General features: G+C 50.9%; 1 protein-coding gene across 3 annotated transcripts in view; it reads left to right on the top strand.

Moving 5' to 3' along the window:
• Window positions 1–4,684: 4,684 nt before the first annotated feature.
• Window positions 4,685–18,254, top strand: part of ECE1 (endothelin converting enzyme 1) — a 113,834-nt gene continuing 100,264 nt past the window's right edge. Inside the window, exon 1 of one of the 3 annotated variants that reach the window (XM_066270196.1) lies at window positions 4,685–4,828. In XM_066270196.1, coding sequence (XP_066126293.1) covers window positions 4,826–4,828 — 3 coding nt within the window. In that variant the 5' untranslated portion in view covers window positions 4,685–4,825. Of the gene's footprint in view, window positions 4,879–18,254 lie in introns of all 3 variants that reach the window. The other 2 variants (XM_066270197.1, XM_066270198.1) reach the window with 2 other exon arrangements.

Consider the following 18,254-nt stretch of genomic DNA (forward strand, 5'->3'; position numbering starts at 1 on the left):
TTACATATGGAAATCGGGGCAAAGGGAGAAAAGAGTAGGAAAAGTAAAGCAAAAGCAGGGATAATGTGAGTATCCAAAAACATATTCCATTGGTCCTGTGTTTAAATCATGTAAAATGCCCAGTATGGGGTCTGGCCCACCCTTGATAAACAGCGACTTTTATTGGTCAGGGCTTATTGAACCTCAATCCTCACAGAAACTCAAACTGCCCAGTTGAATCAGGGTAGCTGGTAAGCCCGGGAAAGGAGCTCAGGCTGAGACATGCTGGTCCCTCACCCCAGCCCAGGCGACTTCTCTGCAGGGTTGGATGAGTCAAGAAATAGTCTAATTGGGTCTGACAAGCTCTGCCTGCTCCCTTCCCTACCAGCCTCCTAATGGGCTCTTTCTGACGTCTTCCTGATCACATCCTCTTAGACATGCTGGTGTGTGTGTGTGTGTGTGTGTGTGTGTGTGTGTGTGTGTAGTTTGTTTCTAGAGAGTTTAGAGATCCCTCTGGGAGGGCTAGGCTGTACTTTCAGTTTAGTTACAGAAGACAAAACAAAATTTAAAAATTAAACAGTTTTTATAATGTGTCTCATGACTTAGTATCATATACAAGTATCATACATGATACTAGTTCAAAAAAAGTAAATCAGTCAACCACTAAAGATTCTTTGGGCACTTATTGTATACTAGACATTATGGAACATCTATTCCGTACAAGATGATGACACAGGCAAAACAGACAAAGAATATCAATAATCACTGTTGCCATTTACTGAAGGCCTGTAAAACAGAAGCCTCTCCACTAGTCTGGGGGATTCTTCTTGGACCCTGGTGAATCTTGAGGCTGGATTGGCTAGAAACCACATCTAAATTCAAATGTCAGGCACCTCTGAGGCCCTCACTCTCTGCAGCCTGGCCAATCAGATCCCTTGGCCACAGTGATTGGCTGAGGAACAGCTGCATGTCTTTATAAGAACCAATGGCCTGAATTTGGGAAATGAATGTTGTTGGAACTGTTGAAAAGAGTTCTATTTCTGTCAGTGTTGTTGAGAGACTAGGATGCATGTTGGATGGTGGTGGCAGCCATCTTGTGATCATGAGGAGAGATTCTGCCAGAGAATGAGGCCAGGAGAGAGCAAAACAGTCTTGAGAAACAAAGAGAATGACACTGAATCCTGATGACATCATCTGAGCTTGATGGAGCCATGCCTAATGCTAGCTCTACCCCTGTATGTTCCAGTTTAAGTGGCATTTTCTGCCAGTTTGAGCCCTGGTGCTCCAACTGAGCAGTTGCTGTGTACCCTGCTCTGCCCCCCCAAAAGAGACCTGAGTATTTTAAAGAAGCACCCCTCACTGCCCAGTCTTTAGGATTCTGACAAGGGAAACATATTCTCTGAGAGCACAGTTGAGTCCACAAATGCCAACAGAAGCAGCCTGACGCAGGCAAAGAGTGAATCCCCACAGGGGAGTGCCTCCTTAGGGAAGTTATTTTCCCTCTCTGAACATTAATTTTTCTCACTTGCAATAAGAGGGGTGGGGTGAGGAATCTTAGGATCTATTACACAGAATTGATCCCAGGAGGCTGTTTGGAGGAGGTGAGCTATGTGAGGATCCCTAAGGAGTTGGGGGTTATGCTCGGAGTTGGCAGCAAACCTCCTCACTTGTTTTCCCCTGGAGAGCATAAGGCCAGGACTGCCTTCGCTGGGGCAGCCTAGTGGGATGAAAAAGATGCAGCCATAACATTGGGAAGTTTCAGTTCTAGTCCTGGTGTTACTGCCAATTCCAGAAAGGGGCTTTGGGCAAGCTCCTCCCCCACTGATGACACGCCCCTTTCAGAAGTGAGAAAGCCACGCCTCTCTCCTGTTTTCTTCCTAGAGCTGGGATCGCATCTTGTTCAGGGCTGTATCCCCAATACTCCTCCCAGTTCCTGCCTTGCTGATGCAGCCTTCCAGAATGCCCTGTGTGTGAGCGAATAAAACGTGGTTAGGGTATGTGACCTTTCCTTTTTCTTTTTGAACACGTTGGACTATAACATGTATAGAGAAACACACACAGCTCCTCAGGAGACTTCACAAGCGAAGCACACCTCTGTGCCCTCCATCCTGAAACAACACAGAAGCCCCCCTGCTTTTCCCTCTTCAGTCATTTCCCCCACAAAGGTAACACTAGCCTGACTTCTGACAGCACAAGCTAGTTGTGCTTGTTTTTGAACTTTATATATTGATACATGAATGGATGCTTAATATGTTCCAGTATTTTGAAGCTTGCCAAAGGCCCACATGTATATTAACTCAAATCTTCCTATCAGTATGGGGAGGTGAGCAGGCATTACATATCTCATTTTACATGGGAAAAAACTGAGGCTCAGAGAGGAAAACAGGATCCCCTACAATCACACTGCTGGCAAATGGAGAGCAGGAAAACTGGGTTTCATTTTTGTGTTTCCCTGGATCACAAAATGTCCCTGCAGGGGACAAGCTGAGATTCCCAGGAAGATATTTGAGGAATAATCAGGAATCTGAAACCTGTCCAGGCCTGGACAGCTGGTGGTTTAAGTTACCCATCCTCCAGTATGGAGTGTCTTGGCCAGAGAAGCTCTGGTCACCTTCAGGGCATGGCCCAACCCTCCCGTCTCCACCATGCTTCCCTGTTTTGTTTCTCTTCTTTTTTTTCCAAGTTAGAGGAGGGGAGATAGACAGACTCCCGCATGCACCCCGACCGGATCCACCCAGCAACCCCTGTCTGGGGTAATGCTCTGCCCATCTGGGGCCATGCTCACAACCAAGCTATTTTTATTTTTAATTTTTAAATTTTTTTGTAAATTTTATTTATTGATTTTAGCCAGAGAGGAAGAGAGAGAGAGAGAGAGAGAGAGAGAGAGAGAGACAGGAACATCAGTCTGTTCCTGTATGTGCCCAGACCAGGGATCAAACTGGCAACCTCTGTGCTTCAGCCAATGCTCTAACCAACAGAGCCATCCAGCCAGGGCACCTCAGGTGGAGGCTCCACGGAGCCATCCTCAGCACCCGGGACTGATGCACTAGAACTAATCAAGCCATGGCTGCAGGAGGGGGAGAGAGAGAGAGAGAGAGAGAGAGAGAGAAAGAGAGAAAGAGAGAAGGGTTGGAGAAGCAAATGGTCACTTCTCCTGTGTGCCCTGACCGGGAATTGAACCCAGGACATACACATGCTAGGCCGATGCTCTATCACTGAGCCAACTGGCCAGGGCTCATGCTTCCCTGTTTTGCACTCAACACATTTTATTCAACACGTGACCCTCTTCCCTGTGTATTTTCCCCACATTGAGGAGTTGAGTGCTGTTGAATGGAAGGGGAAAGAGTTATTTCTGCAGAACCCCCTCCCCGCTCTCCAGGTTGTCACACACACTGCCCAGGACCAGACAGACCCTTTTGGAACATGGCTTTCCTCTGAATACCCAGAGTCACCCTGAGCCATCTCCTGACCAGGGGTTATTGTCAGCTGCTCCTACTCCCCCTCCTGGCAGTAGGTGCCCTGTGTCCTAGAAACCACCTCTGTCCCCAGCCAATTCAACTCCCTCTTACTCCTCTACCCCATAGCTGATAGGCAAGATTCCCAGTCTCCCTTCTGGCCTCATGATCTTATACATCCTTCAAGGGCCAAACCTCATGTCTTCTAAGATGTCTCCATCTCTCTTGAACAATCATTTATTACACCTCCTACATTTTACTAGTTTCTTTCTTAACACAACACAAATATAGATGACTGCAAAGTCACACAAATAAACACACACATTTTCACCACATACAATGTTTTTCTTTCTTGCAAACTGGGCTGCATACACAGTGTACTGACTCACAGCCATACCCCTCGTGTGTGCACACTTACACAAGCACACACAACACCAAAACCACAGGGATTTGGTCTCTACCTGTTTACAATAAGGAAACAAAGTCTCTTTCTACCACACCAACATGCATGTACACACAGGTCACAAATGTTACAAATGTATCAACACATTTTTTCCTGTGCCTTCCTCCTCCAGTCACGCACCTACACAACATACATGTAGAGACAGTTTCTCCCCTGGACATACAAACACACAAACACAGAGCCATTGGTCCTTCTCTCTGCTTCCTCCCCATCTCCTTCTCTAGCCTTCTCTCGCTCTGGCGCGCGCTCTCTCTCTCTCTCTCTCTCTCTCTCTCTCTCTCTCTCACACACACACACACACACACACACACAGAAACACGCAGTAACAAACCCCAAATATAGTCAGTCGGTCTCTCCATCACACATAAACCCTCAGGCAGGCGGGATCCATCCCTCCCCCACTTTTGCCGTCTTCTCTTCTCTCCTCTCCTCCTCTCTTACACACACATGCATACACTCCACTTAAACACACGCAGCTGCAGCGCCCTGGGTCACACTCCCTTGCAGGCGCCAGGCAGAAGACAAAGGTCGCCGAGGCTCCTGGCGCCCCGCACGGGGCACAGCCGAGCCACTGCCAGGTCCCACCTGCCTTTCCCCAAAGCAGGTCTCGGCGAGGGCTGGACCCGGCACCCAGAGGCCGGGACCCCGCCTGCGCCAGTGCTCGGGCGTCTGCTCGCAGCTGGGGCTACCGCTGGGCTCTCCAAGGGTTAAGCAGCCGGCGGGAAGGGGGTGGGGGTGGGGCAGGCTGGCCTCGGGTGTGATTGGCTTCGCAGCCCGGCCCCGCGTCCCGCTATTGGCCCCTTGTCGGGCCCGCCCCCCCCGGGGCCCGGGGCCACAGCCGCGCTCGCCCGGGGCCGGCCAGAGGCGCAGTCGGAGCGGCGCGGCGGGGAGCTGGGAACCGGGATCTGTGCGGAGCGGAGCGCGCGCTATGGTGAGTGCTGCGACGGCCCCGCCTCGACAGTCCCCGGCAGCGACGCCCAGGTGGGACCTGGGGCCTGCCCGTTCCCCGGGGGGCTGGGCGCCGGCTGCAGGTCTGAAAGGCGTGGAGTCAGGGGCGCGCGGGCACGGCTCGGCTCGCCGGGCGGCGCCGCGCTCGGTTTCGTCGGGGGCGGCCGCGCCGGGCTTAGTTCTGGGCAGCTGGACCAGGCCGGCTATGGAGGGCTTGGGGTGGCCGAATCGGTTCGGTTGCGGTTCTGGTCTGGGGAGTCCGGAAGACCCTGGACCCGACTGGGCTTGAAGAGCCCGGTTATCCAGTCTGGGTCCGTAGCGTGGGGGTCGAGGACAATTCCGAAACGGCTGGATCCAGTTGGACTTGAGTGTCCCGGGACTTCGGCTCGGTCTGGGGTTGAGGCTTGGCTTGGGCCATTGTGCGTGGCCGCGCCAAGCGCGTTTAGAGGGCTAGGTAGGTCGGGACAGTTTGGGACTGCCGATCCTAATGTGGCTTAAGGAGGTGGAGAGTGGCGGCTGGGCAGCCAGGTTGCTTGCTATCAGAGACCCGTGGACACTTGGGAACCCTGCGCCCAGCAATCTGGTCTCCCCAGCATTTCCCAGTAATGGGTCCTTAGAGGCAGGTCCAATGGCATCAAGGAGAAGGGAGTTGGGGAGGGAGATTTCATGGGGGCGGAGCGGTTCTGAAGCCCCAGGGGAGAAACCCATTTAGTCCATGCTGGCCTTGTTGGAGCTGTTTTAGGGAAGGGGCTTGTCACTAGAAGGGACACCAAGACATTTCAGTCACCCCTCTTGGCCTGATAATTAGCTCTCCGTCATGGGGGCGAAGGCCACCTACCTACTTCTCAGGATTCTTTCCCTGTGGACAGGCCCCTCTGATTCACTCCTAGTCTGGTTCTGTGCCCTGTGAAGTGGGTACAAGTCACTATACAGGGCCTGAATAGGGCGTATGCCAGTGATGGTGGCCTCCAGTCCTAGAGACACAGCCACCACTTCTCTGTGACAATGCTGCCAAGGGGCCCAGGTGGGGGCAGGAGGGGACCCCCCTGTGGATAAGAAGAATCCCCCAGTGACTCTTCAGGGTCAACTGTTGCTCTACCCTGAGCTGGGTCCCCTTACAACATCCCCTCCATCAGGACTTGCCTTTGCAGAGTCAGTAATAATGAAATTATGGCTTGACTCCACTCCCAAAGGTACTTAGAAATCATCTTGGACCCAACTGACCTCATTGGTTAGGAACCTCTCCTCTGGAATGCTCTTCTTGGACAGTTTTGGTGGCAGAGAGCTCACTCCTTATGAACTGGCTCTTGACCCATGGACAATAAAAGGGGTGAGACTTTCAGGTCATATTATCCACTCTGCCTCCAAACCCAACCTGACCTGTTACTCAGAAAGAAAACTTTTTCTTCCTTAACACCCCCCCCCCCAGAGTTCACCTTGCCTTGGTGACACTTTCCAGAGCCTAACAACCTGAGACTCCTCCCAGCCTATCAGGAAGACCCTAGGCTTTGACATCAAACAGATTCGGGTTCAAATTCCATCTCCTCCATTTCCCCACAGAGACTTTAGTCAAGTTGCATTCTCACCTCTGAGTATCCATTTCGTTATCTGTAAAATGAGATAAGTCTTATCCCACAGGGATGGTGAGGGGATTCGGTGAAATAACCCAGTGAGAGTGCTTTGCTCAAACACAGCCTAGTTTCCTTTCTGTGCAGCATTAAACTCAAATTGAGAAGTTCTGCCTGATATCTAACCTATTTGTTAATCTGGAAGAAGGATGGAAATTTATCATGTTGTGGGAGAAGAAGCAGACAGTGATACAGAATTATTCATTTGTCATTCATTCAGCAAAGGTTTATGGGATACTTACCACATACGATATGCCAAGCCTATGCTAGGGAGGGAAAAATTGTCATAAACATAGTGATAAGGAAGCTTCTGCCAGTCCATAAATATGTGCATGGACCCTCAGGCTAGGTGAGATATGTTTGGGAGAGTAGAGATGGCATGCCAGGCCAGGGATCTCTCCTGTCTACAGAATGAGAGAGCTTCACTGAGCAGGTGGCATCTGAATTGGAAAGGGCATTGAGGTAGGAAGACCTGTGTGAACAGAGGACCAGAGGTGTGAGAGTACAGGAAATACTTCTGGAAAGTCCAGAATGGGGCTGATGCGGCCCCTGGGCATGAAAGAGCCAGGGAAGAGGAGAGAAAGTGGGCAAGGGACATTGATGGACCCACATAGTCAAAAGCTTAGGCTGGCTGAGTTGGAGCTGCACTATGCATTGTTGATATGTGGGTGGTGGGGTGGAGGCTGACGTCAGACACCCCCCACACACACTGTCAATTTTGGTTTCCCTTAAACACTGGTCCCTGTGCTCATTCCTGAGGTGGGGGTGACTCAGGGCTGCTAAAGTGTTTATTCCTTGGATCTCCTGTTCCATGGGATTTAAACAAATCCAGCATTCCCTCCCTTCCAGTGTGGCCAAGTTTCCCCTGGCCCCTGGGTTCCTAACAGGACTTGTTTGGAGAGTGTGTGTGCGCTATTTCCTGTTGTCCTGGCTGAATCTCTCCTGACAGTCCCCAGCTCCCCACCCAGGTCTCTAACCCCTTGGCAGGTAGTCAGCACTGTTCTGAGGCCTCAAGTAGAACCCCTCCACCCTACCCCTCAGTGCAGGCTTGGGATGCGGTTCTGAGCAGGCTTTTTATATCTTCTCTCTCCAATTGTCCTCATCCCACCTAGCGGCAGGCGCAGAGAGGTGAGGGAATTTGCCAGGATCACACAGCACGATAATGCCAGAGCAGCTACAAACCTCCTGGATGGCTGGAGGGTTACCGGGCAGAGAGTAAGAGGTCCAACCCAGTGTTCCTAGTCTGCTGTTGTGGCACCTTGAGAATGTTCCTTCATATTCCAAGCTAAGGACTGTGCTTAAAGCCATGGCTGAGAGTTGGGAATCATCTTTACTCTAAGTGGAGTAAAATAGGGTCCAGCATCTAGGCTTGAATAGGGGATATACCACCTACTTCCTTTCCTACCAGGGTGGGTTTTCATAAGGATACAATGTAGCAACACAGACTATTAAGAACTTGAGGGAAAGTGTTACTATTTGAAGATGTGAGGCCAGCCTCATACCAGTCTGTAGGGGGGTCAGTGCACAGGAGTACCTTTCCTTGGTCAGCCAGGTCTGTGCTGATAACTGGGTGACTCATGTTTCCCTGCATTGCTACGATTTTTGGTAAACAGGCATATCGTCCACTTTTGTTAAAGATAAATACATTGTTTCCCCAGAAGAATTGGAGAGACCAGGCCCTATCAAGGGAGGAACAGGATTTGAAGGCTATATGGTAGGTTTGGCAGAAAGTTTCAGACATTAGCCAAGAACCTACTTAGCTAATGTCCACACTTTGATGTCTACAGTGAAGGAGAAATAATCAGCAACTGTTGACTTTTTGTGTTTCCTCTCAAATCTTTTCTTTTGGTTAACTAGGTAAGCACCCCTGCTATAGTGAGAGTGCTCCATTCATTCACTATTCATTCATTCATTCATTCACTCATTCATTTGCCAAACAAGTCTGCCTGGCACAATATAAGGCTTTGGGGCTGTGGTCAGTGTGAATGAGACCAACAGGTCTCTCCTCCACAGTCTGGCGGACAGGCAGAGATGGAACAGGAAATTACAAGTGCAATTACTGTTACCAAGGAGACGTGCAGGGTGCTATAGAGCAGATAGGGGAACCTGGCCTGGGGACCAGCAGAGGCTTCCTGAGGACATGACCTTACAGCTGTGGCCTCAAGACCGAATAGGACCAGGAAGAACATTCCAGGCAGAAGGAGCAGTTATGAGCAAGACGGGACAAAACACTGTGCGTTCGAGAATTAATTCATCTGGAGGCTCTGAAGATAATGCTTGGGAAGTGGCCAGGGGCAGGAGCATGCAGGGAGGGTCTTAAAGATTTGGGGCTCCATCCTAAGAGCAGTAAAAGTCACTCAGGAGTTCAGAGTGAAGGGAGTGACATGGCAGATTGGGTCATTTTGAGAGGGTCCCCCAGGCTGCTCTGTGGAGAACTGGGGTGGGGGGTGGTGATGCTGGAGGCTGGGAAACCAGCTGGGAGACTGCTGGAGTGGTCCTGGCAGAGGCGATGGTGGTCTGCCCTCTCCGGTGACTGCCCATTCCAACCCACACCACACCCCCATCATGCACCCAGAGTGGGCAGTAAAGAGAGAAGGAGGCTGTGACCCTGGAGGCCCCACAATGCCCCTCTCCCTGTGGACACTGACCTTCTTCCCCACATCCTTTCATAATCCTCAAGGCACTCCAGTTGGGTAGAGAAGAAAAGCCAAGTTCCCAAAGGCCTCTGAACAAGGTAGGAAATGATAAGTTCTAGCCTGAGGCTGCAGCTCCAGAGTCACGGTGGCCATGGGTGTATCCGGGAAGGCTTCTCAGAAGAGATGGCATTTGAGCTTCAGTTAGTGCAGGAGTAGTCAACCTTTTTATACCTACCGCCCACTTTTGTATCTCTGTTAATAGTAAGATTTTCTAACCGCCTACTGGTTCCACAGTAATGGTGATTTATAAAGTAGGGAAGTAACTTTACTTTATAAAATTTATAAAGCAGAGTTACAGCAAGTTAAAGCATATAATAATTACTTACCAAGTACTTTATGTCGAATTTTTGCTAAGTTTGGTAGAATAAATTTTTATAAAAAAACTTACTATAGTTCAATCTATCTTTGTATTTATACTTTGGTTGCTCTGCTACCGCCCGCCATGAAAGCTGGAATGTCCACTAGTGGGCGGTAGGGACCAGCTTGACTACCACTGGGTTAGTGGAACAGAATGCTCCCTAGGAGCCAAGCTTTGGAGAGATTAAAATAAAGAGATATTCTTCTGTCCTTTAAAGAGTTACAGTCTGAGAGGCACAGTTTAATAAATAATGCTGATTGAACCCCACTATCTAGAGCCTGGGGGTTCTGCCTTTTCTGGGGGCCCTGAGCAGAGGCAGCTTAAATATCCATCCTGGGGTTTCTGAGGGGGACATGTAAACAAAGGAGCAAGTTTCTGGAGAACATTCAGAAAATCATCTGAGGGAGAATCTAACTTCAGGATCCAGAGACAGGGAGGTAGGCCTGGCTGCTAAATCTTAAAAACAGAGTGCTTGTGTTAAAGGGGATTTATGACCATCTAATTCAAATCCCCCATTTTACAGATGGGAAGACTGAGGGGTGATAGAGCATCCAGCAGGTTTCTGACACTTAAATGTTACCTGTTTGATCTTCACACCAATCCCAGGAAGTGGATTTATCACCACTATTGTTATAAAAGCCAAGTCTCAAATATCACGTAGGGAATTAGGGACTGGACATAGGCCGTGGCTCCCTGATTTCTTAAGATTCTGGCTTCAGTCCCAAGCTGCCACTCAATTTAGCAGAAACTCTGCCTTCCTGCGTAAGGCCCCTGGAGACAGGGATGAATCTGTTAGGTACTGGCCAAAGACCTTGCTTGATGATTGGGGTGGACATTGGCCAGGTTGAAATACTGATTTTTTTCTTTTTGTCTTTCACCTTTACATAGCACTTGACAGCAAAGTCCTTTTCTTTCTGTTTACCAGCTGTTCTTGGGTCCCACTGCTAGTTAGTGGCAGAGTTAAGACTTAAACCCATGCCTGGGACTCCCAGCCCAGACCCGGATCTCCTTAGCTCCTGGCAGTGCCCAGAGGCCCCCGCCCAAGTGGCCAGTGGCCCCCTCAGTGGAGATGTGCCAGACTTCCTGAACACATGCCCCTGCAAGTATGAGGAGTAGCCCCTGGCCTGGAAGCCTTCTCTCCCCCATCCTGCTCTCCCTGTGCTCCTTGCTTCATGGGAGAGGAAGGCTGGAGGGTGGGTGTGGGGTGACAGCCAGGAGGAGTAGGGTTACAGTGTAAACACCGACATGTCAATATTTACTTCTGCCTGGAACCGGAGCCTCGCCTCTCTGCCTGCCTGCCTCCCACGAGCTGCTCATCCAGGTGCACGTGGCCTGCTCTGGTACTCTGATCTGGTCATTGAAAGCAAGGCCAAGGGTGAAGAACTGGCTTCCAGCCCAAGCCCTGGCATGAACGTTTCATGTGGCCCCGAGCAAGACGTGCTCTCTTCCTGAGCCTCAGTTTCCTCATCTGTAAAATGACACATCTAGAACAGATTCCCTTAAGGGGCCTTTTCAGCAGTGGCATGTGGGATCACAAACATCATTCTCTGGCTCAGAGCGCGGACTGGAACTTGGCCAGACCTGGATTTGAATCCCACCTGTACCACTTCCTCACTGTGGAACTGTGGTTTCTTCCTCAAGATCCTCATGGTACCTATTTTGGAGGGTCATTGGTGAGGATTCATAAGATAACTCTTGGTAGAGTTCTTGGCCCAGGTTAAGAACTGAATAAATGGTGGCGGTGGTTATTCCAAATAAACATTTTATGTTTCCCTGAATTCGGACACTGGATTGCATCACTTGGGAACTGGAGCCAAGGGTGGGGACTGTAACCTCAAATCCTCTTGGTATTGAGGGCCAACAGGCTGGGCTGAGGGAGCCTGGGGTTTGAGAAAGCCCCTTGGTCAACACACTTGTATGTGCATGCTCACGTGAGCGTGCACAGACAGACAGACACACACACACACAAACAGAGCTGCCCAGCTTCTGGGGTTCCTTCTTCCTGGGCACAGGTCCAGGGCAGAAATGACCTCAGAGATGTGTGGCAGTGAGAGGGGTGAGGGAGGGTGGAGGAGGCGGAGAGGAGAGGAAGGATGCATTTCCTAAGCAGCTTTCGCAGAAGCTCCAAGTCCAGTACATGAGCTGTTTCCTCCAGCTGGCAGAGGAGGGGGCGTGAGGTGGGGACTGGCAACCTATAGGTATGGTAAGGGGAAGGCAGGGTGATGGGCTGCCCATGTAGCAGAAGTGGGCCTCAGAGACCAGTGGGCCCGGGTTCAGACCCAGCTTCTTCATGGTTTGCTCTGTCACTTTGGATAAGTAGATTACCACCGCTCTGTGCTTGGTTTTACTCATGTCTAATGCGGAGGTTTTGGAGCCTGTTTCTTACAGTGGTTGGAAGAGTTTAACCAGCCGCAGTTTCAGAAGGTCTGCTCCCTCCAGGCACACATAGGGGGCTCCGTGGGTCTCAGCCTCTCTCTCATTAGCATGGCAGTAAGCACCACATGCCAGGCCTGGTTCTGCTACTCTCTGTACTTCTTGAGAGCAGGACTGTACGTGTTTAGAAATTGTGGTGTAATTGACTTACTTAAGACATACATATCTTGTACAGCTTGATTTTTACAGATATACACACCCGTGTGAACCACCGTCTCGATCAAAAAATAGAACATTACTTCCCCAGAGTTTCCGAGTGCCCGTCGTGAGTCCCCCCTTCCAGGCGGCCACTGACCTGCTTTCTGTCACTCTCATCTGGCCTGGTTTTGATCTTGATCTGCATAAATTCCTTTTTTAAAAAAGATTTTATTTATTCATTTTAGAAGAAGAAAGGAGAGAGAAAAAGAGAGAGAGAGAAGGGGGGGAGGAACAGGAAACATCAACTCCCATATGTACTTTGACTAGGCAAGCATGGGGTTTTTTTTTGTTTTTTTGTTTTGTTTTAATTTTTTACAGAGTCAGAGAGAGGGATAAATAGGGACAGACAGACAGGAACGGAGAGAGATGAGAAGCATCAATCATCAGTTTTTCATTGTGATACCTTAGTTGTTCATTGATTGCTTTCTCATATGTGCCTTGACCATGGGCCTTCAGCCGACCGAGTAACCCCTTGCTCAAGCCAGCGACCTTGGGTCCAAGCTGGTGAGCTTTTTGCTCAAGCCAGATGAGCCTATGCTCAGGCTGGTGACCTCAGGGTCTCGAACCTGGGTCCTTCCGCATCCCAGTCCAACGCTCTATCCACTGCGCCACTGCCTGCTCAGACAAGCATGGGGTTTTGAACTGGCAACCTCAGCTTGCCAGGTTGACACTTTTTCTACTGTGCCACCACAGGCCAGGCACGATCTGCATGAATTCTTGTACTCCTGGTCTGGGTTTCTTTAGCTTTAATCAATTGGTTTTCTTTTTTTTTTTTTCTTTTTTTTTTTTTAATTTTTATTTATTCATTTTTAGAGAGGAGAGAGAAATGGAGAGAGAGAGACAGAGAGGGGGAGAGAGAGGAGAGAGAGAAGGTGGGGAGGAGCTGGAAGCATCAACTCCCATATGTGCCTTGACCAGGCAAGCCCAGGGTTTCGAACCGGCAACCTCAGCATTTCCAGGTCAACACTTTATCCACTGCGCCACCACAGGTCAGGCCAATTGGTTTTCTTTAGCTTCAGTTGACACTAAATATTTTTTTTATTTATTTGTTTGTTTATGTATTTTTCTGAGGTGAGAAGCGGGGAGGCAGAGAGACAGACTCCTGCATGCGCCCGACCTGGATCCACCCGGCATGTCCACCAGGGGGCAGTGCTCTGCCCATCTGGGGTGTTGCTCTGTTGCAACCGGAGCCATTCTAGTGCCTGAAGCGGAGGCCATGGAGCCATCCTCAGCGTCCAGGCCAACTTAGTTCCAATGGAGCCTTGGCTGCAGGAGGGGGAAAGAGTGATAGAGAGAAAGGAGAGGGGGAAGGATGGAGAAACAGAGGGGTGCTTCTCCTGTGTGTCCTAACCAAGAGTCGAACCCGGCAATTCCACACACTGGGCTGACGCTCTACTGCTGAGCCAACCGGCAAGGGCCTAAATATTTTTAGTTCATCCATGTTGTTGCCTGGACCAGTATCTGCTTCTTTCTTAGGCTGCCTTGTATCCCACTGGATAGATGTATAGGTCAATATCCATGGGTGGCATTTGGGTGGATTTCATTCTGGGCTGCTGTGACACTCTTGTGTGTCTTTCTGGACCTGAGCACCCAATTCTCTTGGAAAGGTACCTAGGAGTAGAGCTGGGTCTGAGGTCACGAGTGTTTAACTTTCATAGAAACTGCCACCTGGTTGGAAGGGTGCTCCATTTTCAGGGTATGTTGTGCAGCTCTTTGCCCAGCTGTCCAAGGCTAAAGGAAGCCCTTGATGAATGTTTTTGTTTGTTTGTTTTTGTTTTTTAAATTTTATTTATTGATTTTACAGAGAGAGGAGGGGAGAGAACAAGAAGTATCAAGTCATAGTTGCTTCACTTTAGTTGTTCATTGGTTGCTTGTTGTATATGCCGTGACCAGGCAAGCCCAGGGTTTTGAACCGGCGACCTCAGCGTTTCAAGTCAATGCTTTATCCACCATGCCACCACAGGTCAGGCTGATGATGAATGTTTTTGAAAGAAGGAAGGAATCTGAGTCCTTTCTTTGTCTTAATGCTTCAGATCCACTCTTTTGGGCCAGCTCTGGGCAGGCCCTCTGTCTAGACACTGGGCTTTGGGTCACTCCTGGCATCTCTCAAGACCAGGAGGAGGTCCTGGCCCTGGAGATGCCAGGCCATGAGGCTGTGTGACCACTGATTGGTTGTTTGATCTTTGGCAAGTCCATCCTCTCCCTGGTCCTCAGTTTCCCCTCCTGCCAAACATTGGGTAGGTTGATGGTTTCTGATGCTCTCCCCTCATTTGAGAGTTGCTTGCTCTGTCCGCCCCCCCCTCCCCCAGAGTGGCACCTGTCCCACTGGAGAGCCCCAGCTGTCCCGTATGTCCTAGGAAGGACCATTTTAGAAAGTGGGTAGGCTCTTCATTCTTGGAACCCTTCCTAAGAGCCTTGTTGTGAATCAGTTCTCCCAGGTGAGAGCCCCCAGCATGGCTGGCTGGGGGACCCCACCTACGGAAGAGGCCTCACAGAGCTGGCCTTGACACCAGGTAGATCTGGTGTAAATTCTGCCAGTTCCTGTCTCTGTGACCTTGGGCGACTCACTTCGCTTCACTGGGTTCCAGCATCCTCATCTGCAGGGTCGTAAGGACGAAATGAGATTCAGCCTCATTGTGGGGACTGGAGTTGATGAGGCAGCAAAACCTCCGCCCTTGGAGCTATATTCTAGGGGAGGAAGCCACAGACTGCACAGGCAAGCCAGCCAACAGGGTGCTTTCAGAGAGAAGAAAGAAAATAGAAGCGATGGGTTGTAGGGCAGCTGTGGGGTTGGGGACGGGGCTGCCTAGAGGGGTAGGCAGAGAAGGAGGTGATATCTGAGCTGAGACTGAAGGCTGAAGTGGTGGCAGTGGAGCAAAGATGTGGGGGAAGAGAGTTCTAAGCAGAAGAACAGCAATGCAAAGGGCCTGAGACAGGGATGAGGGATTTGGCATGCTACGGGTGGCAAGGAGGCCGATGTGGCTGAGCAAAGGGAGCAGGGGGAAGGGAGTAGGAAGAGGTGGGCATGGAGGGACCAGGCCATACAGGACCTTAGCAGGCATGGCTGATGTTGGCATTTCATTCTAAGAGCGATGGGAAGGCCCTGCAGGGCTCTGAGTAGGGGAATGACTGGGTGTGGTTAGTTTTAGGAGGGCCTGGCTGCTGTGCAGAGGACTAATGTGGGGGGCAGGAGTGAGGCGGGGAGGCAGGAGCGGGTGAGTGGGCTCAGTACATCCACGTGTCCCGAGAGCAGGGAGAGTGTTTCTCCAGGGTCTGGGATTTTAGCAGCTACTTCAGAGGGAGGAAGAGAGGACAGGGCAGCGCAGACGCTGCCGGGCGTTCTGGCGGCAGAGCACGGTGGGCACAGATTGCCTTTCGAGCCAGGCAGATTTGTCTCAGAACTTCCACTTGAACTCAGGCGTGCAGGGTGAGCTTGGGATTCTCTCAGAATGACCACATTTCCACAACCAGGCCCTGCAACCCAGAGAAATGGGGCCAGAAGGGCACAGAGTCAAAGCCTGCCTCCCCGACTTCTGCACACCCTGCTGAGAAGTGAGGGCAGAGGAAGTGATGGCCACAAGGGGATGCCCGGCCCCTCTGCCCTCTGGGCTGCTGCTGCTACTGCTGGCTTCTGGGAATCCTGTGGCTTTGCGGTTTCTGGGTGTCTGGGCTGATCTGGGGCACGAGGCAGCCACAAGAAGGCGGTACTTCATCTCTCTGTGCCCCCGAGTTCAAGTGGGTGGTTACTTAGCACCCACTTAGTGGGCGGAGAGAAGGAGAGGGCAAGGAAGTTCACAGAGCCACCGATGTGGGTGGAGGTGGGACTTAGACGTCATCACTGAGACCAACTTCCTTGTGGGGACAGAAGTGTTGAGGAAAACAAAGAGACTTGCCCGAGACTGCACAGCTGTCTTGCAAAGAACGCCTGTGTTCTAATCCTCACTCAAGTGGTTTTCTAGTTCCGGTGAATGCAGTTAGGGAGGTGAGAAAATTCTCTTTGTCGGCTCATCTTACTGCTACTTACACGTGGGCGTGGGTGTGTGCACACAACACACAAGACTTAGGTGGGTTGAATGGGGCAGACAGGCACTAAATGCAGGCCTAGGATGGAAAGCTGGGTGGCTCCCCACATTCCATAGCAGGCCCTTAGCACACACTAACTAACTCCTGTTTGCGCCGTGTTGCCTAGGTGTTAAGAGCAGGGGTTGTGGGATCAACTTGAACTCGAACCCTGGTCCCGCCACTTATATGTTGTAAAGGCAGGTAACATTTTCTCTGTGGGTTGCCCATCTGTGAGGTGGGGATAACAGCCTGCTCCCAGGATGGTGGCAGGCTTTAAATGGGAGCGCTTCTCTGAGCATGAATGGTGTATATTCAATTCTCCACCCAAAGACGTGGGTGTCACTAATAACAACATTGACCTGTGTCCCAAACCCGTTAGGCCTTTTCCTCTTTCCAAAGCTGTTCTCAGCAACTTTTCTGACCATCCCCTTGCTCACCCAGCATGCATGCTCAGTCCCCTCTCCACTCCCCGACCCCAGACCACCTTCCTGGCAGAGTGCAGGTCACCTCGGATGAACTTTCCCACTCTGTCTTGTCTCCGTGCACTGACATAGATCACGAGCTTGAGCTGTGGGGTCAGCCTGCCTTGGTTTGAATCCCAGCTCTGCCATTTACTTGAGCAACCTCAGACAAATTCCTGAATTCTCTGTTTCTGCATAACTAAAATGGGAATAATAGTAGTCCCAAACTCAGTGGTTTAAACAAGCTATATAATTCTTGTAAAGTGCAGGAATCCATATCTACCATATAGTAACTGCCTCATACTAGATTTTACTACTGGGTAGACTTCTGCTGGAACAGGGCCCCTACCTTTTCTGTATTCCCAGCACCAGGCAAGGATGGACTTAGATGAATTTGGGGTAATTAGGGATTTATACCAAGAAGGGAGTAAGTGGTAAGCAGGTAAAAAGAAAGGATAAGGGTCTAGGCCCAGGGAGTAGCATGTGCAAAGGCCCTGGGGTGGTTGACCTGTAGCATGTTCTGTGTGGTTGGAGCAGAAAGCAAAGGTGGGAGTGAGCCAAGGTGAGGCTGAGGGGTCATCAAGAACCGGGTACAATAGGCCCTGGCCGGTTGGCTCAGTGGTAGAGCGTCGGCCTGGCATGCAGGGGTCCCGGGTTCGATTCCCGGCCAGGGCACACAGGAGAAGCGCCCATCTGCTTCTCCACCCCTCCCCCTCTCCTTCCTCTCTGTCTCTCTCTTCCCCTCCCGCAGCAAGGCTCCATTGGAGCAAAGATGGCCCGGGCACTGGGGATGGCTTCTTGGCCTCTGCCCCAGGCGCTGGAGTGGCTCTCGTGGCAACAGAGCGACGCCCCGGAGGGGCAGAGCATCGCCCCCTGGTGGGCGTGCCAGGTGGATCCCGGTCGGGCGCATGCGGGAGTTTGTCTGACTGTCTCTCCCCATTTCCAGCTTCAGAAAAATACAAAAAAAAAAAAAAGAACTGGGTACAATGGGGCCATGTAGACCGGGTGAGAGATTTGAACTTTATCCCAAGAGCAGTGGAAAGCCTGTGTGTGTGTGTGTGTGTGTGTGTGTGTGTGTGTTTTCAAATCAATAAACTTCTGCACCAGAAGTCCCCATTTAAGCCTGCAAAAGAAGAAAAGGCAGACATGTATAGCTGGCAGGGTGGAGGGTTCGCTCAGCCCTAGAAGGGGTGCCGGCAGGGAAAATGACAGGATCTGACTTGCCTTTTAATAAACCCACTCTGGCTGCTGAATGGATATGAGCTTGGGGAGGGGACAAGAGTGGGCGTGGCAGCTAGTGGCTAGAGGAAACAGGTGAACATACTGAGGGTAAAATTGAGAGGGAATGCTGATTGGGATGGGCCAGGGGAGCCAGCCCATTGCTTTGACGGGTGAGAACAGAGCCCAGAAAGGTGGGTGAGCTGACGTGGGCCAGGATCACACAGCTCTTCAGTGGCAGGGACTCCCATCCCAGAGCCTTCGAGCAAAGCTCTGACTCCAGGCCCACATTCCTGGTAAGTGCTTTTGCAGAGTCCTTCTTCCAGGCCTCCTGGTGGCTGCACCCCCTCCCCGT

The sequence above is a fragment of the Saccopteryx bilineata genome, chromosome 3, assembly GCF_036850765.1.
Source record: "Saccopteryx bilineata isolate mSacBil1 chromosome 3, mSacBil1_pri_phased_curated, whole genome shotgun sequence".
Lineage (NCBI taxonomy): Eukaryota > Metazoa > Chordata > Mammalia > Chiroptera > Emballonuridae > Saccopteryx > Saccopteryx bilineata.